The 25,437-nt window shown below is 38.2% G+C and overlaps 1 protein-coding gene and 1 long non-coding RNA gene across 10 annotated transcripts in view; one reads left to right on the top strand and one right to left on the bottom strand.

The window, feature by feature from the left end:
• LOC143666343 (uncharacterized) overlaps positions 1 to 16,594 on the bottom strand; it is a 34,320-nt gene extending 17,726 nt beyond the window's left edge. For 2 of the 3 annotated variants that reach the window (XR_013167538.1, XR_013167540.1), the window contains exons 1-3: positions 16,406 to 16,594; positions 12,822 to 12,899; positions 5,517 to 5,597 (exon numbers count right to left, since the gene is read on the bottom strand). This is a non-coding gene — a long non-coding RNA (uncharacterized LOC143666343). Of the gene's footprint in view, positions 1 to 3,773; positions 3,993 to 5,516; positions 5,598 to 12,821; positions 12,900 to 16,405 lie in introns of all 3 variants that reach the window. The other variant, XR_013167539.1, reaches the window with a different exon arrangement.
• LARP1B (La ribonucleoprotein 1B) overlaps positions 7,041 to 25,437 on the top strand; it is a 147,946-nt gene continuing 129,549 nt past the window's right edge. For 3 of the 7 annotated variants that reach the window (XR_013167537.1, XM_077140064.1, XM_077140065.1), the window contains exons 1-5: positions 7,834 to 7,882; positions 14,950 to 15,008; positions 15,374 to 15,433; positions 21,781 to 21,955; positions 24,136 to 24,276. Coding sequence is in view for 6 of the 7 variants with exons in the window: in XM_077140064.1 (XP_076996179.1) it covers positions 15,392 to 15,433; positions 21,781 to 21,955; positions 24,136 to 24,276 (358 nt within the window). In the remaining variant the exon portion in view is untranslated. Of the gene's footprint in view, positions 7,100 to 7,740; positions 7,883 to 14,949; positions 15,009 to 15,373; positions 15,434 to 21,780; positions 21,956 to 24,135; positions 24,277 to 25,437 lie in introns of those variants that run through there. The other 4 variants (XM_077140061.1, XM_077140060.1, XM_077140062.1 and 1 more) reach the window with 4 other exon arrangements.

Raw genomic sequence — 25,437 nt, 5'->3', positions numbered from 1 at the left:
TTTCTTGGTGAAGTTCTTTGATGCACAAAAGTGTTTAATTTTGAGGAGTTCCCATTTATTTATTTCCTTCTTCAGTGCTCTTGCTTTAGGTTTAAGGTCCATAAAACCGCCTCCAGTTGTAAGATCCATAAGATATCTCCCAACATTTTCCTCTAACTGTTTTATGGTCTTAGACCTAATGTTTAGATCTTTGATCCATTTTGAGTTAACTTTTGTATAGGGTGTGAGAGATGGGTCTTCTTTCATTCTTTTGCATATGGATATCCAGTTCTCTAGGCACCAGGATCTTATTTCTTAATCCACTCTGGCAATCTGTGTCTTTTAATTGATGAGTTTAGTCCATTAACATTCAAAGTTATTACTGTAAAGACATTTCTTGACTCTACTATCTTATTCTTCAGTTACATTTTTATATCTCAGGTAAATCAATCTATTAATTCCTTAAACACTATCTCCTTTCTCTTTCTATAGTAACAATAACTAACAGTTCAATAGCACGTCACAGCATGGGCAAGGCTCTGTATCAACCACTTACATACACTAACTCTTCTAATTTTCACAACTTTATGAGACAGCCACCCTTATAAGTCCGCACCCACCCCCTGGCTTTTTTTTAGGTGAGGAAATTGAAAATATAGAACAATTATGCAAACACGAGTAGCCCATTATGATCCCCTGACTTACACTGTATTACTTTGAAGTTTAGCATTCACAGTCAATCTCTTGAGTAATTTTCAATGAATAAGTGATCATATTCCTTATGTTTTTTTCTCAACTCCTTCTTCTTCCCCAAGGGTAACCACTAGCTTGATTTTTATATACTATAGATTAATTTTGCTGCTTTTGAACTTTGTACAAGCTAACTTCATATAAATCACATGGCATATTGGTTTGTGTCTGCCATCTTTTTGTTTTACATTATGTTTGCAACAGTCATCCATGTTCTTGTTATTGCTGTAGTTTGTTCATTTTCCAAAGCTGTATAGTATTCCGTTGTATAAACATAACACTATTTATTTATACATTCTACTGCTGAAGAACATTTAGATTATTTCCAGTTTGGGGCTATTATAAAGAATGCTGGTATGAACATTCTTGTTCATGTGTTGCACATACATTTCTGCTAGGTATATATCTAAGAGTGGAATGGCTAAGTCAGAGGTATGCCCATGTTCAACTTAAGTAGATACTGCCAAGTAAGATTGTATTGATTTATATTCCTAGTTTATAAGTGTTTTCCATTGATCTCCATCCTTATCAACAATTTGAGTAATGTCAGCCTTTCTCTTCTTAACCTTTTGGTGGGTTGTAGCATTTCTTATTGTGGTTTTCATTTGCATTTCCTTGACTTCTAAGAAGGGTGAACATGATTTTTGTATGTTTATTCTGTATAGTTTGATTCTCTTAGATTTTATATTTAAGGGATACCACCCAGTTAATTCTCGACTTTTTCCTACTTAATTATGTACTAAGAATACCAATAATTGATGGTTAAGATCCTGCACCCAAACCTCCATCTCAAACCTTATATCAGTTATTCTAGGCAAAACTTTAGAACTTGATTTCTTTCTTTAGCTCACTTTCCACATCCATTAGATCAGCAAGTCCTATTAATTACATTTCCAAAATGAATCTCGTTATTCTACTCCCACCATATGTATCACTTGAGTCCAGACCACCATATCATTTCTAGAATACCGCAACCTTTTCATGTTTTTCACATTTTGAATTTTGCCACTGCCTACTCCCCTCTATTCCTTATTTTGCAAGATATTTAATACCACTTATTAAATATTATTAAATATCTTAAAACCTTTCAGTGGCACCCCATTGCTCTAAAGATTAAAACTCTGCTATAATCCAAAACCTCTGCAGGATTTGCCTTAGGCTATCTTGCCAACTTCATCTCTGGCTATACTTTATAGTACTCTAGCTATAACTCCTCCTACCACACCTTGGTAACTACACTCTAGCTTCATGTACTTTCTTTCAATCAATTCAAATACCAGGATTCTTTTACCATAGGGGTATACTTATTCCAAAGCTGGCTCCTTCCTTTCCCTTAGGTCTCAGTTTAAATTTTACCTCCTTAGATGGACCATTGATCCTACTGTTTTTATTCTTTGTTTCTTCTTAACACTTAATTTCTAATTACTGCTTTTGTTTGCTTTTTGTCAGTCTTCCCTAATGAAATAATAAAAATAATAGTAACAATAATAATGGCTTATAGTTATTGGCCCTTACCATTTGTCATATACTAGCCTATTGGGTTCAAATCAATGAACCCTTTCAATCCTCGCTGCATTTATATAAAATAGGTGCAATTATTATTCACATTTTACAGCTGGGGAACGAAGTCACAAAGAGTTTAAGTAATTTTATGTAGGTTTTACTGTTAGGAAGTATCAGAGCTTGCATTCAAATGCAGGTAATCTAGTTTAAGCTTAACCACTGTCATTTTTTAAAAAACCGTAGGTTACAATCTGTAGCTGGGTCAAATTGGAGCTTTACATATATATGTAATATATATATATGTAATATATATATGTTATATATATATATATATTATATATATATATATACATAGAGAGAAATGGAATAGAGCACATCAGAACGTATTACGATGGGATAGAGCACATCAGAACGTATTATGTATAGTAAGGATAAGTACTGTTGTATAAAACTTTGGGTTCAATAATATATAGCAAGTCATGAAGTGTGAAAGCCACTGTGCTAGTATCTACTTCTCTGTGTAAGTTCCCTGCAGGCAGGAGTCGTAGGGACTGGCTACAGCCTTGCCCAGTTACCAACACACAGCCCTCTCTATTATTAATGAAATATGTAAGAAACGAATAAAAAGTTTCCCTCAGTTTTTCTACAAAGCTTATTATTTTTTTCTTTTTTTAAAATTTTATGAAAGTTTATTTTTTGATGTCAGCTACTGAAGTTCATATGAACTTGAATTTAAAGACCTCAATTTTGTCATACCAGTTTTCATAAGACAATGCTAATATTACATATAACTGGATAGCAGGAAGAATTAGAAAAGGTTACTGTCTTCCTCTCCTACTCTTATTTAAAAATCCAGGTTCTTTGAAGAGAGAAAAAGCCATGTTTCTTTGACCTTACAGTATATTATTCCAGTACTTTTTTAAAAGATTAAATGTTATTATCATTGTGCTATTACAAGTTTTAGTACAGCAAAGGTTAAACAGTGTGGCAGAAAAGGAAGACTTGAGTCTCAGTACCTAACCCTGCTATACTGGCTGAGTTCCTTCTATAAAACTGATCTATTAGAACCTACCTAAAAGTAAAGAGCTCTACACAATTCCCTACTTACGAGGGGTTTAGGAGAGAAATCAGGTGGGCAGACAGCCTAGAATTGAAGCTAGGTTTACATAGGAAGCAAAGTGTTTTACATTTTTGTTTGTATGCTACAGGTCAGTAAAACAAATGAACAAACAAAAATTTCTAAAAGTGCATTTATTCCCACTTTATATAAAATTGAATGTCAGTTGTACTTTCGAATTATAGTTATTGTATTCAACAGGGGGCGGGGTCAAATGGAAATTATGGGGGGAGGGTTTCAGACTTGCATTAGCACTAACCCTGCTTTGAAGGTTAGAAATAATAGTATTTAGTATTTATCTGAACATTTAGTACAAAATAGAAGCTATTATTATGAGAAACAGGGCCCAAGGCTCTGAATCTTGGGAGCAAAGACAGTCAGTATATCTTTAGAAAAAAAATCCAAAGCTCTCCTTAAAACTTACTTTTTATAGGAAGTTATAAATTCCTGGGTTCAGTTTTATTTTCTTGTTAGACTGTAGGTCTCTGAAACAGATTATATCTAATGCATTCTTTGAAACTTCTCTAGCATCCAATACAACTATTTGCACATTGGATTTTTTACAAGCCTGAAAATAAATCTCTGGTATTGGTAATAAAAAGCAGTACGTTGTTCGCAAGGGACTTCAATTTCCTTGAGACACCTGGGGAGGGAGAAGGGCGGGTTTATTCATCTCATGATTCATTAACATACTCTAAACAGGAAAAACAGGATTAATATTTTAAAGGCTCACTTGAACAATGTGATCAAGTTTGTATAAGGAGAGTGTTTCATAACCTCTGAGGGCCTAGAGAACCATTCTTCTTCCTTCGAAAAGATAAATCTATACCTGCGCTCTAGATTCAAGTTCTCTTTTACGACAACAGCAGCAACAACAACAAAAGCCAAAAAACAAAGCAGGCTTTTAACCTCAGTAGTTCTGTAAAATGAAGTTGTCTTATGCTGGCTAAATCTATGGATTTAAAAGCAATAAAAATAGCTAGCACTAAGCTAATGACTGTGGTAAGCATTTTACACATATTATCTCATGTAATCCTCACAACTTTATCAAACAGGCCTAAACGGAGAAAGGCCGAGTCCTAGGCATCGCTCGCTTTTCAGCTTTATGTGTGGTGCCATTCACTAAGATAGGGAAAAATAAAATAAAATGTAATTAAGGTCACTGTCACAGATACCTATAGGAAACTAGCACTCCTCCGCATCCCAATGAGTTATGGCTGTGTTTTGAACCAAATAACCTGTTCCTCTAGGCCCGGAGAGTAAACTACCCAAGGGCAGATAATCCAGAGATTGGCTAATGATTTGCCTAATCTGCCTTGAAAGAAACAAAAGTGAGCCAATCAGTCTTTCTTCCTTGAATGTGAATTGAGCAGCAGAGAAAGAATCTGGCAGTAAGCAGCCGAGGTAGAATGAGGTTAGAGAATGGAGGTTCAGCAATGGCAAATGGGTAGCAAAAAAGAGGAAAACTCAAACTGGGTTATTTGAGGAGAGTTAATAAAGGACCATTTACAGAGGTGTGGGCAAGAGTCAGGGAAACCAACAGAGATAAGGTAACAAGATAAGGATGGTGGTTATTACTCCGAGGCCTGGGGAGCAAAGGGAAATTGGAGATTAATAAAGTGGGCACTGCAGTCAACCCAGGACCCAGCTGGGGCAATGAAGACTATGACCTTACTCTCCTCTGGCTTCCAATCTCCCGCTGAACTCTTCCTCTACTGAACCCATCCTCATACCACGGAAGGTGAGGAAGTCCTTTAGGGATCTGCAAGGTCAGGCCTCCCTGGCACAAGAGCAGAAGGGTGGAGAGAAATACACAGGGCAAACAGAAGACAGGTGAAGTTGTTTGCAAGAGGCTGTTATGTGGAAGCAGGCGTTATTAGGATGCATTTTAAAGAGGACCAACTAGTAGCAGACTCGGTAGTGTAGCTGATTGATGTTAGTAGCACTGCACTACAGTGAAGAAACCTAGAGTTCTCTAGAACTCTTTTGAGTTTACAATCACCCTCCAGATCTTCTCTCCTTGCAACTAAAACCTGTTTCCAAGAAAGTTCCCCTGAAGGAGTTTTTCCTTCAGTAAAGCTCCTTTACTTGAGAAGGCCCCTGTATGATTTTCTTTTTAATTCATTGTGGTAATATGTACAACATAGCATTTGCCATTCTAACCCACCGTCAAGTATATACTTCAGTAGTTTTAATTTCCACTGTTGTGCTGACATCGCCACGATCGATGACATGTATGACGTCTCACCTAAAAACAACAAAGAAAAGAACCAAGCATGGTTACAAGGCCCATACAAAATCAAGCTTTGGAAAACCATTCCACAGAGCCCTTTTCTCAAACGAATGAGGGTTAAATCCACATGTATTTAAACGGACGGTAAATTACAACGTGTTCTCTGAGTCACAGCGAAAGTGAATCTGTCGATAGGCTATCTTAAGAGAGGCAAGCATTAACTGGCAGGACTCCAGAGGTTTGATTCTAGCAGGAAAAGCAGCTAGATGGTAGTTAAAAATAAAGCTTCGCAGAGCTGGCAAAGACGGCGGTCTCTCTGCGAATACATGTGGACGGACAATCCCTATTTAATAGGAAACAGGTTCCCCAGGTTGGTTAGGGACAGGAGATTACTGAAAACAAGAAAAGCCTTATAGCTGTTGTAATGTATGGATTATTTACTGGTTTTAGGAAAACAAGTAGCTTTTCCCTAGTGCAGTTTATGAGTAAATTAAAAATTAATCTCGAGTTTAATTTAGTTAGAGCATGATCGATGGGAAGGGTGTCATGTACTAATTACATGCCTGCCTTGACCATTCTAAGGGAAATCGGGGAGGACTGGGGGACTGGGGGCCTGGGGCAAGGGGTGGGGGGCGAGCCCTCAGCCACAAAAATATCTTTGCGCCCGGCCCGGCCCCGGCCCCGGACTCACAAACACGCGCACATGAAATCAGTTTGATTACTACTTGATTCTGAGCAAGTAAAAAGCTCTTATCGGAACTTTTTTCAAAACATATTTGTACTATTTTTGCATACCCATTCCAGGAAAAAAAATTTGGAGTAGTTAATTGGTAACCATGGGTTATCTCCTCAAATTAAAAACGCCGGCGAAATATTAACTATTGGTTTTACTCAAGCGCACTTAACAAAAAAAAAAAACACCTCTGCATTCGTGGGTGGGCAACGGGGCGGGGAAGGGCACTAAAACAAGTGTCCGGGCAAAGGTTTCAAGTCACCCACGCGCAGCACCGCTTTCTTTTCTGCCTTGCCTCAGGGTTATCGGCGGCCGCCGCGCCCGAAGCGCCAGGGGAACTTCCGCGGGGCACTGCCCGGCGACGGCAGGCCGGCTCGGTCGGCACCGCCGAGGCGTCGCCCGGGGTGGGCAGCGGGCCGCCCCGCCTCTGCCCGGCTCCGCCTGGGGAACCCCGGGCCGCCGCGGCCTGGCCACGTGCGCGGCCAGACGCGAGCCCCAAGGCCCGGGACGCACCCCGCCGCCCGCCCGCACCCCGCGGCGGTCTCTGGGACGCTCCTCCCGCCCCTCGGCGGGCCGCGGGGCTGTCAGTCAGCGGCCGCGGGCGGCGGCCGGGCGAGGCCACGTCACGCTCCCGCCGGGAAGCCCCGCCCCCGTCCGTCCTCCCGGGTCGCGCTCTTCCACGCCCCGCGCGCGGTTACCGGCTTCGGCGGCGCGCGCCCCTGTCGCCCGGCCTGAGGTGCTCGTCCCGGCCGGCTCGCCGCGCCTCAGCCGCCGCCCGCGCTAGGTGAGGGCTCGCGGCTCCCCGCTGCGGTGCCCGGCGCGCGTCGGCGGCCTCGGGGCTCACGCCGCCCAGGCGGGCCGCGCCGGCGGGCGGTTAGCGCTCCGTTCGCGGCGGGGAGGGGCGGCGCGCCGGGCGCTGCACGGCCTCGGGCGACGCGGGCGAGGGTGGCGGCGGCGACGGCGGCCGGGCTGTCGGGTTCTCTGCCTCAGGCCGGAGCCGGCCGGTATCGCGTCAGAGACACGGGCAGCCGGGCTCCTTGGCCCCGGGCGCTCCCGGGCTGCGGCGGCTGGGGAAAGGGGACGATGTCTTACCGCGCCCCGATGCCCACCGCGCACCCTCGGGAGGAGCCGCCCGTGAGGGCCGCTGAGAGGGACTCGCTGTCGGCCTCGGCGAGCCGGCCGCCGGAGCAGACGCTCCCGGCCGACCGAGAGGGCCAGGAGGCGGCCGGCAGCGCAGGGGCGCGGGGAGAGCCGTCGCCGGCGCCTGTGCTGGGACACAGCGTGCCCCAGGCGGCCGTGCCCGTGCGGCCCCTGGCACTGCACCTGGCGCACAAGGCACGCGGGCCCGGCCGCCCCTCCAGCGGGGAGCCGCCGCCGCCCCTGCCCCGGCCACCGCGGGACTCGCCGGCGGAGGACGCCCGGGAGGAGGCGGCGGCGGCGAGCCCCGAGAAGCTGCAGGCGCTCCCGCCGCCGCCTAAGGAAAACCCCTGGACCAGAAAGCCTCCCCAGCACCTGTCCCCCGCCGGGTTCGGGCCGCTGCCGCCCGCGCTGGACACCCAGGAGGCAGGTCTGTGGCTCCCCTGGGGGGGCACGGGCAGGGGGCTGGGGGAGGGGCAGGCCTCCTTGGCCGGTCTGTGGAGGGATTTGGTTCCAAGGTGTCATTCGTAGTGCATATTTACATAAATGGACATCTCGGAGGGAGCTGCTGGTAGAGGTGGGACCCGAGGTTCTTCTCGGCTGGCGGGGTACGGAGGGGGTCAAGCGGGCGCGTGGCCCGCCTGGCGCGGCCTGGGGTGTGTTTGCTTCCCACGTGCGCGTGGCTTGGGAAAGGAGCTAACTTTAGGAAGACGCTGCAGTTCATCTAGGGAAAAGTTTGTGCGGACTTTGTAAAAAGGCAGAACCGAGTCGGAGCAAGCGAATCTATTCGTCGGTGGAACCGCAGTTGTCACCTTATTGTGGAATACTGAAGAGCTGAAAAAGCCCAATGTTTTCGACGCGCTGAGTAGCCATATTAAAAGGGGGGATACTGCAGCTCCTGTTAAAAAGCTTTGAGTTGTGGATATGGTGGAAAAATTGCAGTTAGGTTAGTTGACGTGAGAGTGGATTGCACGTTAGGTGAATGGTGGTTTTCTAACAGCTCTCTTAAATGGTGGTTTTCTAACAGCTCTCTTAAATAGTGAAAATGAGATTATGCCCCTTCATTTGGAGTGCTGATCAATGCAATATGGCCCGAGGCTCTTCATTTTGGTTCTAGCAACTACGGTTTTATTGAGTTAAAATGGGAAAAACTAAGACCAGAGTTTTGGTTTGTTTTATAACTTAGCTTGCAATAAACTAATTGAATTTTTATGTAGAAATTGCAACTACTTATTGCGAGCCTTCTTCAAGTTAAAGACTAACAGTGGGATGGAAAAAAAATAAGCGTGTTTACAGAGTTGTGGGGATCAAATGAAATAAAAGATACGGTATGTTCTTAAGAGGAACTTCTTGAGTTAATTGAGTTTTTTTATCTTTTCCGCAGAAATCCTACTGGTCATTAATTCTTGATAATTCTTGAGACACTTGAAGAAAAAAGTACTTAAAATTTGTGCCTAATGTAATACTGCCATATTCTCTCCTAACTGCAGAGATTTGTTAATTCCTGTCCCTCACTGAAGAGAACACTCTTAAGGAAGATCTCCAAAAAAATTTAGTTGGAAGGAAAGCCCTAGTAATTCATCTTATTGGCTGTTTCTCACCTTCCTGTTATATCTAGATTTAAACATAATTATCTATTATATTCTGTGACCTACCGAAGATTGAATGCCTTGTGTTGATTGTAAAGTCAATTTGACAGATTTGAAACTAGAGATTTTAAGTGGATACGACTTTGTTAAAAATATTCTTTCAGCCTTGTGTGATTAATTTTACCTGTACTTCTTTGGTGGTCTGCGGTAGGGATTAAGAACAATGTGATGCCTGAAGGTGGTGTGGTTCTGTAGGAGTGTTGATTTTGCTGATGTTTGCCTGTAGGCAATTCTTTGTGTCTTTGGAAGTCTAATTTGCTCCTGCAGGAATATCGTTCTGCAGGCCTGGAGGGCTGTAGCTTTATAGTCTCTCCAAGCTGACTTTTCTGCCTGGACAAATTTGCAGTTGAATAACTTAGATAACTCAGATAAGAGATTGTGGTGTAAATATGCATTGTTCTGAGAGATTTGGTAGTCCAAAGTATTTCTTCCTAACTAGCTAGTTGACTTCTGACAAGCCTTCTGGGCCTCGAATGAAAGTGGGTGGACTCCACTTCCATACCAGAGTGGCATCTAAAATTATAACATGGGCACCTTTGGCTTCCGATTTTCCTAAGCAAACTTGCAGCTTTCAGAACTAATGAAATGGGAACAGAGGTCCTTTAGGTTCTGAGTAGGTGTAAAGCAGGAAGTGTCCAATTTGTACAGTAACCTATTAGTAGCATGTCCATATAAATTATCCTAAAACTAGGATACTCTAGAGAGGGATAGGGGGCACTATTCATTATACTCTGATAACAAATTTAAGCCAGTACTGTTCTGGCCAAATTGCATGTTTTTACTCTTAGGGTAAAGTAAAGGAATTCCACCCACAAAATTTTGTCAGGAAGTTTATTACCAGAGGTAGAAATAATACAGGAAACACGGGGATCTATTTCAGGGTATAAATCATGAATAATCTCTATTTTAGAACCTGCATAAATAAGCAAGACAGATTCTTGCTTCTTCAGTCCTTGTGAAAAGATTTTCTTCTACTTTTAGGGTGATTGCACTGGCGGTTGTATTGCTGTCTTTGCTGATCCAGATAAGACCACTTTGGTCTTCCCTTTAGCCAAAGTGTGGCCCACCCAAGAGGCCTGCCATGGTGTCTGCTGTCCTAATTCAGGCAGGGGACCAAAAAGGACTTCCTCCATCTGTATGCTAATCTTGTTTAGTTTTATTTATTTTGGAAACCCTTTATTAGAATCATGGGCATGGGATTTTATTACCCGTTGCCATGTTTATGCCTTGCATATTAAAAATCAGTTTTCTAGTATAATTTCAGTTTTATCACAAAAACATGGTATATGAAAGTATTTTTTTCAACTTTTTCACCCTTAGTCTCTGACCCCATATTTCTCATTAACTCTATTGCACCTGATATTTGCATCAAATAAGCTTTTACTGTTAATACCTCAATGAAATAACAGTCTAAGAAAATTATATAAATAATGCACACGTGCAGTTTCTTTGTAAAAATAGAACTTCGGGTATCGCCTCCAAAAAAAAAAATTGCTACCAGTTTGCTGAATATGTTTTCATACCGCTTTCTATGCAGTGATTTCCAAATACAGTGTTTTGTGAATGTAGTTAGAATATAAAATATCACACTGCTTTTTTTTAATTGGAAATGTTGGCCAAGCCATTTTAATCCAAACTCCTTTTAAAAAGTGTTGAGAAGTCCCTAAATACAGCTGCTAATTAGTCTTTTTCTTGACCAGCATCTAGTTTCTATTTCTCGTTTAGACAGTGAGACGGTGAATTTTCTTATGCATGCCTCTTGTACACATGTATAACTTTCTCAGGGCAGATGTTGGAAAGTAGAATTATTGAGTCTCAGGGTATTTGTTGTCAAAGTTGAGAATTAACTATTTTTCTACATTAAAAAAAATCCTACATTTCTCCCTTAAATATAATATAATCATGTATGTTATCAGTGTATTTTCTTAATTAAAGCTTTGCTGAAGATTTAAGTTGTAAGAACTAATATGAGTGAAGTAGCCCCTATTGTGTTGTAGTTTTTGTTATTATCCAAAATCTTAAAATGAATTATTTTCCTTATCTATTTAGAATTATTTACTTAAAAACTCCAATGGTTACAGAATACCATTCTTAATACACTGGAATATCACTTTAAAAAGTTGTACTGATATGTACCATCTCATTAGAGATGTTTGAAAAGTGGCTCATACACTAGTAGGTTAAATTTGTTTCTTAGGTTATATGTGTTTGGTATTCTATTTGAAATATATTTCCCGCCTAGATTGGCTTGTTTTTTCCATCTTGGGTTTTCTCTAATGACATACCACAGTGATTTCCATATGAGTTAGAAACGGAAAAATGAACAGTTTCCTTTCTTAGGATTCTCTTAACCTGTTTTATAATTGTGTATATAAATTTAAAGCTGGTAGGCTTTTCTCCATGTCAGTAAATACAGATTTATCTTACTTTTGAAAGTTATAAATTCTTTTGTATAGATGTGCCATAATTTATCTCAAATTAATGAATACAGAGATTTTTTTATTTGTGTATTAATCAGCAAAGATAACAATTTACACACCATTCTACCTTGTGTTGATTCCCAAATAATTTCCCAGAAACGGAATTGCTTTATTAAAGGTTATATACAATCTTTTAAGTGCAGTTTTCTTAAGATATATTTACATACCATAGAAACCATCTAAAGTATATAATCATTGGTTCACAGTACACCAAAAAAAAAGCGTACTATTTTTTGGTGTTTTTTGTAAATGTAATTTTTTTGAGCTATATTCACATCCCATGTAGTCATCCAGAGTGTACCATCAGTGGTTCACAGTATCGTCATATAGTTGTACATTTATCACCACAGTCAATTTTTGAATATTTTCATTACTCCAAAAAACAAAAAATGAATACTTAAAACCTCCCGTGCCTCTTATTAACCCCCATCATTTATTTATTTTTTAAACTCATCAGTCCGTGCTCTGAATAAAGGAAGTGTTAGCCTCAAAGTTTTCACAGTCCCACGGTCACACCATGAAAGCTATATACGATCATCTTCAGGAATCATCGCTGTTGTATTACAGTTCAGCCGTTTCAGGTGTTTCCTTCTAGCTATTCCAGTACACTAAAATCTTAAAAAGAATGTCTATGTAATGCATAAGAATAACCTCCAGAATGACCTCTTGACTCTGTTTGAAATTTCTCAGTCACTGAAACCTTATTTTGTTTCATTTCTCTTCCCTCTTGTGGTCAAGAAAGCTTTCTCAATTCTTCATTGCCAGGGCCACACTCATCCCTGGGAGTCATGTCCCATGTAGAGGGGAGGGCAGTGAGTTTAGTTTGCCTGCAAAGTTGGCTTAGAGACCAGGATGTGTACATTTTTGGGGTGGGGTGGGGTGGAAGGGATTTGAAATTTTCAGTGACAGATTACCCTTGAAAGATTATACCACTTCATACTCCCCAGCAACATTGAGAGAAGTGTCCATTTCTTTACAGGTTAATTAATACTGGGCGTTCTCTTTTTTGCCAGTTTGATAGATGAAAAATATTTTCTTCTTTTAGTTTCCGTTTCTTTATTAGTGTTAGTGTGTTTGATGGTCTTGTCATGTTTGGCCATTTGTATTTCTTTTTTAAATTCTCTATTCATCCTTTCCCTAAATTTGTTAATATTTTTAAAATCTTAGTTGTTATATTCAGACTGGGCTGGTGAGCTGGCCCCAAGTAAGCAGCAGAAATTGAACTTGAAATTAAACTTACAGTTTGGTAGTGATGTACATCTGCATGTCCCCTTCTACCTCTCGTGGGGGTCTCTGTCTGTGAAGTTGACAGCAGAAGCTGCAGACCAAGAATGGTTTTTGTGGACAGTTAGCTCCCAAAGGAAAAGGAGAAGAGGTGCTGTATTTTCAGGTTCAAATATTTAACTAACTCATTAATCAGGGAACTGTTTTCCTGGGGAGGAATAGCCCTGTTGGAGGATGGGGGACTCTTCCTCAGTGGAAGACTGAATTAACTCTAAGGACCATTTAGTAAATGGAAATCACTCCATAATTTCCTCCATAAATTCCTTTCCCAGATTATCCAGCCATATAATCTGTTACAAAATTAAATTACAGTGTTAATAAAATGCATATGAACATTACCCTTACAGTGCATACTTAAAGATATTCTATTAATAAAAAGTCAACATTAAATTTCTCCCGTTGAATTTTCTGAGAAAATTAAAGTTGAGGTTTTTAAAAGTTGAAAAATTAAAATTTAGACAAAACCCCAATATTTTCGAGTATAAGTCTAAAAGAATTAAAGTCTGAAATTAAAATTTATTTTTATATAATGGAGTCCTTTGTATCTCTTACTTTTAAATTTCTCCCCAACTTACGCTCACTTTTAGCTAGATTTTTAATGTGTGGGAAGTGTATGAAATGATAATTGATAAAGTTATTAGAAAAAAAGTTAACTGTTACCTTGCAAATATTTTTTCTCAAGTTCCACTTAATTGTGTCATTTAGTATTGAAGTTTAAAAATTTTGAAAAATGTAAACCTTTAATTTCTGACTTGGGTTTTGTAATTATATATATCAAATAGATTTGTAATAAAACTTGCAGTATTGACTATTATTTTCCATCAAATGAAATAGTTTGTATAAAGCTGTACTTTATGACTGCCAGGCACTTAATTTACTTGACTACTCAGCAATTTTTTGAGCCTATTTTCTATTTTGTTTAGGGTCAAATGTTCTGCACTGTATAACCTTCATTAAATCATAAGTAGTGTTTACAGACCATACTTTAATCAAATACTAGGTAATGATCAGGTAAATACTGTTCTTTATTAATACTAATTTTTTTCCTCCCCCATGGATTTTTTTGTACTCTGTGCCTGTGTTGTTTATCCTACTGCGTCTAGTTTTTTTTTAATCCATGTACACATACACATGCACATACATATACGCATTTAGAGGAGAGTAAAATGAATACTAGTCTGATTTAGAAATAGAATGCTACAGTACTGTAAAAGAGCCTGCCCTACATGCCCATCTCTGATCACATCTTTCATCCCTTGATTTTTTATCCCTTTTCTTTTGATAAGTACTCTAGATTGCATTTAAATCAGCTTCTAGAATTTAACACAAAGATTGCTTTACTTAATTCTGTGAATTGGTCACTGCCATGACTTATGAGATAACTTGTTTTACTGGATTATTGTGTTAGAGATCCCAAATTCTATTTTAATATTTACTTTAGGTCGTGTAAAGCTATGTATTTATGCCTGTATGTCATCATGCTAAGTGATGAACCAACTGAGAGGCATTGTAAAAACATCATTTGGATCCTGCACATTGGTTTTTATTGTCAACCACCATACTCTTACTCAAGATAGCTACAAGTAGTGATTCTTTGATGTACAAACTTTAAAAGTGGCCAATTATTCCGTAGCTTGGATCTAGGTAAAACCTGTTGTAAACTGTTGTGGTTACCAAACCTGTTTGTTTTCTAGGAAAAATAGTTTGAAGTCTTCTGACCTCTTTTTATTTTTTATTTTTTTGATGCTTCTTGTGACTTTTAATTGTACAGAAAAATATACCCCATGGGAAATTGTATTGCTAACTTTGTATTAAAACATGTTATATTTCTGATTTTCTCATGTAATAGTTTGTATTCTGTTAATGAAGGGATTGGTCTTTAAATTTGGTATAAATAAACTTACTATTTCTCATTCCTTATTTGATCATTGAAGACCAGTTTGAATTTACCAGGTAAATTTTTGCTAGAACTTTGAGCTTTGAGTAAAGTGATGGCTACTTGGCTTACAGAAATTGGTTACAGTAGTTATTGAATGAAGTGGTTGTAAAAACAGGCTTTTTTTTTTGTTTTTTGTTTTTTTAAGAGCTCAGTTCTCTCAAGATTATAAAAGCAGGAAAAGTCAGGACAAAGAAATCCAACAAGGTATGATTTTATAGGAAATAGTTCTTAACTATATTGATTTTGAAATTGTTGCTAATAAACATATTTTTCTTCCAGTTTTATCGTTGATGTTAATATGACTAGAGAATTGTAGTCTTTATTCCAAACCCCATCTGCTTCTGTTACTGTGTTTATGTCGATGTAAATGTCATGAAATAGTTCTGTAAGTTTCATCATAAGACCAAAGCATTCTTTATTTAAAGTTTTCTGATGTTCAGAGAGACTTTTAGATTAATTTCACAAATGCCTGCATATAATAAAATGAAGATGATTTTTTTAAATGGTTCACTAGAAAATATTCTGTTCCTAATTTCTAAGACTAATTTGAGGACTTATTTACTTCTTAGGCTAGTGATTTCAGTGATATGGCAAACTGGCCAACACCAAGCGAATTAGTCAACACTGGAGTAAGTATTATGATAAAACTTTTTTTTTTAATAAAAAGAAAATGTCTCATTTCAGCATTCATAAGTTACCTGTTTATTTACAGAAGTAATTTTTTAAAACTTTCACATCCTTAGCTTTGACAATAGTATTAGTAATGAACTTGGTGCCTTAAGCTTTATCCGTTGTAAATTTTACCTGTTATTTTTGTAATAATGATTACGTATTATAAATGATAATCACATTTGTTATAAGATTACATACATTGACAAAAAGGTACTAAAAACTTGGCAATTACCCTTTTATAGTTTCTCCCAGTTTTCAGATGCCTGAATCTCATTAGATTTTCTTCATCTGGTTTTATTCTCATTGGTAACCATAGGTTTGGGTATACCTTGTAATGTTCATGTAATGCCTACAAATAATTGAAGCTTATTTTATATTTCATAATTGGTGCTGTATGTATATATGTTTTCTTTGATTTATAACGTTTTCATTATGTATTCAAGGGGTAACTCTGTCATATCAAGAAGTATGTGAGGAATAGATTGCAATTTCATTTAACTGTAAAAGAAGCTCTGAAAGATGGCTCTAAAGTATCCCATCAAGGGACTTTTTAGAATAATAGCATATATAATTATATGATTTACATGTTTTTGTTTGACATTGTTTGCTTTGCTATTTGTAATTCATGTAGTATTATTGGTATGTAGTTATAGACATATTTAAACAACTTAATTGGGGTGTAAGTGACTTAACAGTAAACTACACATATATAAAATATGTAACTTGCTAAGTTTTGGGCTGCATGCACCTGTATTCTAGTTTGAAAGCTGCCGAATGCATACCAGAAGTGGAATGGCTTTTAAAAAGAGGAATTTATTATTAAGTTACAAGTTTACAATTCTAAGGCTATGAAAATATCCAAATTAAGGCATCCAGGGAAAGATACCTTGGTTCAAGAAGACTGGTAATGTTCAGGTTTTCTCTCTCACCTGGAAAGGCACATGTGACATCTGCTAGCTTTCTCTTCTCATTGCATATGGTTTTGCTGGGGCGTTTTCGTTATGCTTCAAGGGTCTCTGACCCTGAGCACTCTTTTGGTTCTGGTGGCTCTGTAGCTTTTTCCAAAATGATTCCCTCTTAAAGGGCTCCAGTAAGCAACCCCACCTTGAATGGGTGGAGACACATCTCCATGGAAACCACCTAACCCAAAGTTGCCACCCATTATTGGGTCGGTCCTGTCTCCATGGAAACAATCACAAAGAATTCCACCCAGAAATATTGAATGAGGATTAAAGGACATGCTTTTCTGGGGTACATAATAGCTTCAAACCAGTACAACCTGTAAGAATACCACATTCAAGACAATGAACTTAGCCATTACTCCCAAATGTTTTCTCACCCTCATTTGTATCCTCCTCATTCCTTCCTGCTCTTCCCTACCTGCCCCCATAATACTATTCCCAGGATATCTGTGATGTGCTGTCACTGTAAGTTTGTATTTTCAAGGAATTTTATATAGATAGAATCACACAGTATGTACTTTTCTGATTCTCAGCATAATTATTTTGAGATTCATGTGCGTATTATAAGTTCTTTTATATTGCAGAGTAATATTCCATTATATGTATATAAAAGTTTATTCATTCACCTATTGTTGATGGACATTTGGGTTGATTCCACGTTTTGGCTGTTTACAAATAAAACTGCCGTAAAACACTTGTGTACATGCTTTTGCATAGATATATGCTTTCATTTTTGTCTTGGATGAATACCTAGGGGTAGATTGGCTGGATCATGTGGTAATTACTTCGTATAGCTTTTTAAAAAACTGCTAAACTTTACATTCCCATCAGCAGTTTATCAGAATTACAATTATCCTACATCCTTATTAACAGGATGGCCAAATCATTTTAATTTTTGGCATTCCAGTAGGTGTATATTGGTATTTCATTGTAGTTTTGTTTTGTGTTTCTTTGATGTGGAGCATCTTTTTATGTGTTTATTTACTATAACTTTATCTTTTCAATGTAGTTTTTTTTCAATAGAGAAGTTGTAGGTTAACAGAAAAGTCATGAAGAAAATGGAGTTCCATATACCTCTCCTCTTTTTTTTTTCTTAAATCTCTCAGCCAGTGATACTTTATTTTGTCTCATTTTGCTCCTCCCCCTTTTATCCTTTTTATTTTATTTATTAAACATACCAGCCTACAAACAAGCATTCTTAACCATATGATCATTCCATTCTACATATATAATCAGTAATTCACAATATCATCACATAGTTGATATACCTCTCAACACCTTGCATTGGTGTGGTACATTTGTTATCATTAATGAAAGAACATTAATAATTTACTATAACTATAGTCCATAGTTTACCTTAGGGTTCACTGTGTGTTGTGCAGTCTAATGGTTTTAAAAAATTTGTCTTCTAGTAACATATATACAACCTAAGCTTTCCCCTTTTAATCACATTCAAATATGTAATTCATTGTTAATTATACATTCACAATGTTGTGCTACCATCACTACCATCCATTACCAGTACTTTTCCATCATCCCAAATAGAAATTCTGTACCATTTAAGCATTAACTCGCTATTCCCTACCCTGACCCTGCCTCCTTGTACCTTTAATTCTAGTTTCTGAATATGAGTTTGCTTGTTCTAATGTTTCATGTCAGTGAGATCATCCAGTGTTTGCCCTTTTGTACCTGGCTTATTTACACACAATGTTTTAAAATGAGTAATGTTCCTTTTTTTATATATTTAAAATACTATATATATATTCCATTTTATATATACATATATACACACACACACACACCACACCTTATGTTTATTCATCCATTAATAGATACTTGGGTTGTTTTCATCTTTTGTCAGTGGTTTTGAAGACCACAGTGAACATTGGTGTGCAAATGCCTGTTGGAGTGCTTTCAGTACTTTTGCCTTTTTTTTTTGCATGGGCAGGCACCGGGAAATGAACCTGGGACTCTGGCATGGCACATGAAAACTCTGCCTGCTTAGCCACTGTTGCCCACCCTGCCCATTTTTAAGTGGTATTTTTGTTTTTATTTTAATTTTCTTACAACTGAGTTTTTTTTTTAATTTTTTAAAATTTTATTAATTAAAAAAAATTATAAGAAACAAATATTCCCAACACATACACTCAGCAGTTCAAAATATCATCACATAGTTGCATATTCATCATCATGATCATTTCCCAGAACATTAGCAACAATTCAGAAAAAGAAATAAAAAGACAACAGAAAAATATAACAAACAGAAAAAAAATTTTTACATGCCATACCCCTTACTGATCCCTTTCATTGATCGATAGCATTTCAAACTAATCTATTTTAACATTTGTTCCCCCTATTATTTATTTTTATTCCATATGTTCCTCTCATCTGTTCACAAGGTAGATAAAAGGAGCATCAGACACAAGGTTTTCATAATTGCACGGTCACATTGGGAAAGCTATATCATTATACAATCATCATCAAGAAACATGGCTACCGGAACACAGCTCTACATTTTCAGGCAGTTCCCTCCAGCCTCTCCATTACATCTTGGATAACAAGGTGATATCTACTTAATGCATAAGAATAACCTCCAGGATAACCTCTCGACTCTGTTTGGAATCTCTCAGCCATTGACACTTTGTCTCATTTCACTCTTCCCCCTTTTGGTCTAGAAGGTTTTCTCAATCCCTTGATGCTGGGTCTCAGCTCATTCTAGAGTTTTTCTCAATCCCTTGATGCTGAATCTCAGCTCGTTCTGGGATTTCTGTCCCATGCTGCCAGGAAGATCCACACCCCTGAAAGTCATGTCCCATGTAGACAGGGGAAGGGTGGTGAGTCTGCTTGCTGTGTTGGCTGAAGAGAGGCCACATCTGAGCAACAAAAGAGGTTCTCTTGGGGGTGACTCTTAGGCTTAATTTTAAGTAGGCTTGACCTATCCCCTGTAGGGTTAAGTTTCATATGAACAAACCCCAAGACTGGGGGCTCAGCCTATAGCTTAGGTTGTCCCCACTGCTTGTGAGAATATCAAGAATTCAACTTGGGGAAGTTGAGTTCCCCCCCGATCTCACTATTCCCTGAAGGGGACTTTGCAGATACTTTTCCACTCACTGATCAAATCATTCTGGGATTCATCAGGGCATCACCTGGACAAACCAACAAAATCTCATGTCCTATACAGAGTTCCATGTACTTAAGGTGTTCAATCAACTATCTACATAAGTTATATTAGGAGATGCACTAGTCAAAGTATAGAATTGTACCAAATAAACATTTTTTGCTTTAGTCTCACACATTAGTAGAAATTTTTAAATGTTAAGTACCATCTATTTTCAGCCCACTGCAGTAATGACATTCTTTTGTTCTTTCTCATGCAAAAACATTTTTTAAATTTGTACATTTAGTCACTATCATTATATACTCTGGGCATTCCTAGATTACACCATCTCAATCTTTATCGTCTGTCTTTCTTTGTGATTTCATTTATGCCCCAGCCCTCCTCCCTCTATCATTCTCATATGCAACTTCATTCAATGTTTTAACATAATTGTATTACAGTTAGGTAATATTGTGCTGTCCATTTCTGAGTTTTTATATTCAGTCCTGTTGCACAGTCTGTATCCCTTCAGCTCCAATTACCCAATATCTTACCCTATTTCTATCTCCTGATGGTCTCTGTTACCAAGGAAATATTCCAATTTTGTTCACTAATGTCAGTTCATATCAGTGAGACCATACAGTATTTTTGTCCTTTTGCTTCTGGCTAATCACACTCAGCATAATGTCCTTAAGGTCCATTCATGTTGTTACATACTCATAATTTTATTCTGTCTTACAGCTGCATAATATTTGTTCTTTCCTTGCCTTCTTTATATCCTCTCTCAATTCATTGATTTGGTTTTTGATGAGGTTTTCCATGTCTGTTCGTACATTCTGAATTAATTGTTTCAGCTCCTGTATGTCATTTGAATTGTTGTTTTGTTCCTTTGAGGGCCATATCTTCAATTTTCCTAGTGTGATTTGTTATTTTTTTGATGGCGTCTAGGCATTTAATTACCTTAATTAGTTTATTCTGGAGATTGCTTTCACTTCTTTTATCTAGGGTTTTCTTGCTGGATGAATTTGTTGTCTATCTGTTCTTTGACATTCCGTTCAGCTTTATCTGGACCTTTAGCTTAAGTTTTGTTAAACAGGAGAATTTTTCAGTTCTTGTTTTCTTGTTTCTTGCCCTGCTTGGGTGGTGCCTTTCCCCCACACACACTTAGGAGAGTCTACTTAGATATTATAGACCCCAGCCAGATTTTCCCAGACCAAACTGGCCCCCTGTCAGGAGGAAAGAGTCACCTGCGTCGGTTTTCCCTGAGGGTGAGACCCAGCAGGTTGAAAGACTTTCCTGTGAAGTCTCTGGACTCTGTTTTTCTTATCCTGCCCAGTATGTGGCGCTTGTCTGACTGCAAGTCCCACCAGCATAAGATGATGCGGTACCTTTAACTTTGGCAGACTCTCCCTGCTGGGGGCGTGGTGGAGACAGAGGAGAGGTTGTAGGCTGGTTTTAATGGCTTCAAATTGCCAAGCCCTGGTGTCTGAATTCCTTGATGGAGGGATTCCACCTGGGTGGGACTTCACCCCTACCCTGGGGAAGGCGCAAGCTCCAGATGAGCCCCCAAAAGAGCTCACTTCTGCCTATGCCTGAGGCAGTTGCAGCCTGAAAAGTCCTGCCACTGTATCCAGAGGCAGTTAAGCCTTTGTAGATACACAGCCACAAAAACCTCTGTTTCCTTCTCTGTTTTTGCCCCCTTTTTCTGTCAGTCCTGCCTCCTTGTCGCTGGAGCAAAAATGAGCAACCTTCACTTTGATCAGGTTCATCTAAGCTGGGGGCCAATTTTTAGTTTTCAGAATTTGTTAATTAGTTCCACAATTGGTGTTTGATTGTGCCCAGTCCCTGTTGCTGGTAAAGTCCTTTCCTTTCCCCTCTGGGAAGCAGCCTGTTGGGGAGGGGCGCTGGCCGCCCCGGCTTTGGAAACTCACGGTTCTGGGGGGTGCTCGCAGCCGGTCCAGCTGGTCCAGACTGGGGTACGCTGTGTGTCTGGGTCACTAATGTGGCCCTAGGAGCTGTTCTGTACGGTTTCTGGTTATTTAGTAGTTGTTCTGGAGGACGAACTAAAACACACATGTTGTTAAGCCGCCATCTTGACCCAGACAACTGAGTTTTGAGAGTTCATTATATATTCTGAAACAAGCCCTTTACTAAATATTTTTCAAAAGATGTATTATTACCACACATTTTTAGATGTTAGTGAAATGTCATTGAAAAATATTTTACTCAGAAAAACTTTTTGCAGTGTCAGAGTATTATCAGCCAAGGAAATAAGAAGCCGCAAAATAGAAAAGAAAAAGAAGAGAAGGTTGAAAAGAAAATCAACAGTGAAAGCAAAGAAAACCAAGAAACAAAGTTAGATGGTCCTGGTGAGAATATCAGTGAAGATGAAGCTCAGTCAAGTAATCAACGAAAGAGAGGTCAGTTTATCCTGTATCTTTGTTCTAATTTTAGTTTTCAAAGAAAGTTATAATGAAGAATTGTATTTAATCATTTGATCCCTGGCGGTCATCAGTCTGTATTTTGGATTTCTTTGGATTAAAACATCTGTAGTGAAAACAGATTTGCTTTTGTCACATTTCTAAACTAATAGGCTTTCCTTTTTGCATTTGAGATATATTCTATGTACAAGAAAATGGAGTGAATTTCCACTTGAAGAGAAGATTATAGATAATAATTTTAAATCTGCATGGAAAATGCTCCCTTTTTTTCCCAGAAGTTCTAGGAAAACAGTAAATTTTTCTAAGAAAAGTGAGAAAACTTTTTGCACTTTTTTCTCATCTAATTTCCTTCTTAACACTTGAAGGAGAAAAAGATCATCTTTCATCCCTTTCCATTTTCTGATATTTTATATGTCTAGGGACAGAGTATAATTTTTCTGCTTTATACAAAACTTATTTTCAATCAGTGTTGTGAGCCTAGCCAGAAGTGTTTTCATGGGCTTATAGATAGAGAAGAGCTTTAATTTGTCAAGATTTTAGTGGCTGAAGCGGGATGAGCTGTGGGCAAAGTTGATGAAATCGCTTTGGAGAACTAGGCAAGGTCCAGATTAATATATTCCCTTGGTATTTTGAAATTTGTGTTTTTTGTTATGTGCTGTATTTGCATTTACGGCCATGGGAAGCCACTGAAGGATTTTAATCCATGGAGGTAATATGGTATGGGAGGGACATTTAATAGTGCAGTAGTTGCCAGGCAATTTCTTTAATAATGGAAATAACAATTTATCATGTATGGAGTGCTTACTTGAATGTTTTGTGGTTGTTGTTGTTTTTGCTTTTAAGTGACTGTGTAGCCCCTATCTGCAGGGTAAGCAGGGTAATCACTTTATACAGTAAGCTAAGGATGATTGCTCAAAAGTGGTTGCAACAGGATCAAGTTAGTTGATTCACCACTATATCACCAGCTTCTCTTTCCCGCTTCTTAAATACACAGGTAGCCACCTTGGCTGTCTGGAATTCATACCCACATTGTCATCCTGCTTTAAAATTTGTCCTTCCTGGTAGTTGCTTTAGTTAAAATTGACCAATACTAAAACTAGGTGTTTTGTAATTAGAGTAATTCATAAAATCAAGTCACAAATCAACTCACGGAACACACTTTTTTATCGTTAAAAAAGGCTTGTGTATATCAGGGAATCTCACTGATAGAATTTAGAGTACAGGCTTTAAAAAGTTTTTAGATTTTTTTCGTGTTCATTTACCTTGCTAGTTTTTTTCTGTGCCCGTGTATCTTTTGTTTTGGTAGAGAATACAAAGATCAGGCAAAACGCTGAAGAATTTGAAATCTTGACTACTGAATCCATGAGTAGGTGATTCTTTTGCATTTTAGAAGTTAATTTGCCCTGTTTTTGCATAACTCTCTTTCCAGAATTTGACTGTACAACAATTGGTTATATTTTCATTTAGTCATTAAGAAAAGTTAAATGATTTGTATTTCTTTTATTAAGAAACTAGGAAAATGCATTGTAGATGTAAAAAGAAATCTGTCAAATGCAGTTAGACAAATTTCATACTTAAATGTATCCCTTTAACATTTTGAGAAACTTCATTCTTTAATAGTAATACTGGACAAATGAATATTTTAGATAGTGATCTGAGCCTAAAAGTGTTTTAAACCATAAGCCTGTCTTTCCAGTGTATACAGTATAATGTCGTACCTGGCATACTTCGTTCTGTGACTTAAGAATCAAGATTCAATAATGTAAATATGCTTTATTTTTGAAGGACTTACTAAAATTAAACAGAAGATGATCATTTTACTTAAGCAGAAGAACATTAATAGTGTTACCAGCTTTTTAAAATTTTTTGCACTGGTAGGCACTGGGAATCGAACCCGGGTCTCTAGCATGTTAGGTGAGAACTCTGCCTGCTGAGCCACTGTGGCCCACCCTATCACCAGCCTTTGTCTTGATTTTTAAAAATACTGTTTGTACAAATAAGTTTACAAGGAGAAATGTGAAAAGAAAATTTTTTTGGTACTGTAGCCTTGAAGACAAAGGAACAATTTTTCATTACTTAAAATTCAGAGGGTTTCAGAATTGCAGGCCTTTAAGAAATTTTGCATTGTCATTAAAGTATTTCACTTTTTTTCCTTCTAGCTAATAAGCACAAATGGGTACCACTCCACTTAGATGATGTAAGACCAGATAGTCAAGAGAGACCAGGATCCCGGAACAGCTCAAGATGTCACCTTGAAACAAATAAATCGGCACATAACAGTAGGCGAAGTGACACAAGAAGTAAGTTATATTCCACGAGAAGAATGATTAAGGAAAGAATGTAGTGTTAATGCTTATAATTTTTTTTATAACCATGTGTAGTATAAGCCCTTGAGTATGCTGCAGGCAGGCATCTTGCCCCCTAACACTCAATACTTTCTGAGCGTATTTCATAAGAACATTGATCATAGCAGTTAAAGTAGGAAACTTAACATTAAAACAATGTAGCCATCCACAGTCATTTTTTCCAATAATGTCCTTTATAGTCCCCCTCCCCCTTTTCCTGGATCCAGTCTGGGATTACACATTAGTTTCAGTTATTTTTTTCTTTTTAGACTCCTTTAACCTGAAATAGTTCTTCTGCTTTTGTCTTTAATGGCATTGACATTTTTGAAGATGAAAGGACAATTAGGTGGTGGATATCCCTCACTTTAGGTTTTCAGGTTTTTACTTGTTAGATTTGGGTTATGAATTTTTGGCAGAAATATTACAAAATTTTGTCTTTTTTTCCTTGCACAAAACATGCTTGGTTTGTGCTATTATTGATGATACTAACTTTGTTCATTTAGTTAAAGTGGTATACTGCAGATGTCTTTACTATAAAAAATAGTCTTTTCCCCCAAATAATTTATGGGGGGAAACTTTGAGACTACATAATCTGTTTCTATCATTTTTTAATTTGATTGTCAAAGTGTCCAGTATTTTGGCTGGTGCAAACCTCTTCTGAATGGTTTTTTGGTCTTTTTTAAAAAATAAATTAACTGAGGTGTAATTCACATATGTTAGAATGCACTCGAATTATCAGGAATTGCCACATTGTTTTTAAATTAGGTGTACTATTCCATTTATTGTTCTAGTTGCCCTATATCCTTGCCAACATGAGTATTGTCAGCCTTTTTCATTTTAGCTATTTTAATTTAATGAATTCTGGTATCTTTATAGTTTTAAAATATTTCTTGATCTATAACAATTTATCTTCCTCCTTACCCTTCACCCCTACCTTTCTTTCCTCTGCTGTTTGTTGGATCAAATGTTTTGTGGAATTTTCCCAAATATCGGATCTGGGTGACTGTTTTGTTACGGTATGATTTAACATGTTCCTTTGATGTCTTTTTGTACACAGCTGGTAATAAAAGTTAGTGTTTAATTTGGTTCAGGTTTTTTTTATTATTTATTTATTTA

This window comes from Tamandua tetradactyla, chromosome 22, assembly GCF_023851605.1.
Source record: "Tamandua tetradactyla isolate mTamTet1 chromosome 22, mTamTet1.pri, whole genome shotgun sequence".
In the NCBI taxonomy this organism is placed as follows: Eukaryota; Metazoa; Chordata; class Mammalia; order Pilosa; family Myrmecophagidae; genus Tamandua; species Tamandua tetradactyla.
Note: the sequence above shows the minus strand (reverse complement) of the source record. Positions and strands in the feature narration are given on the sequence as shown.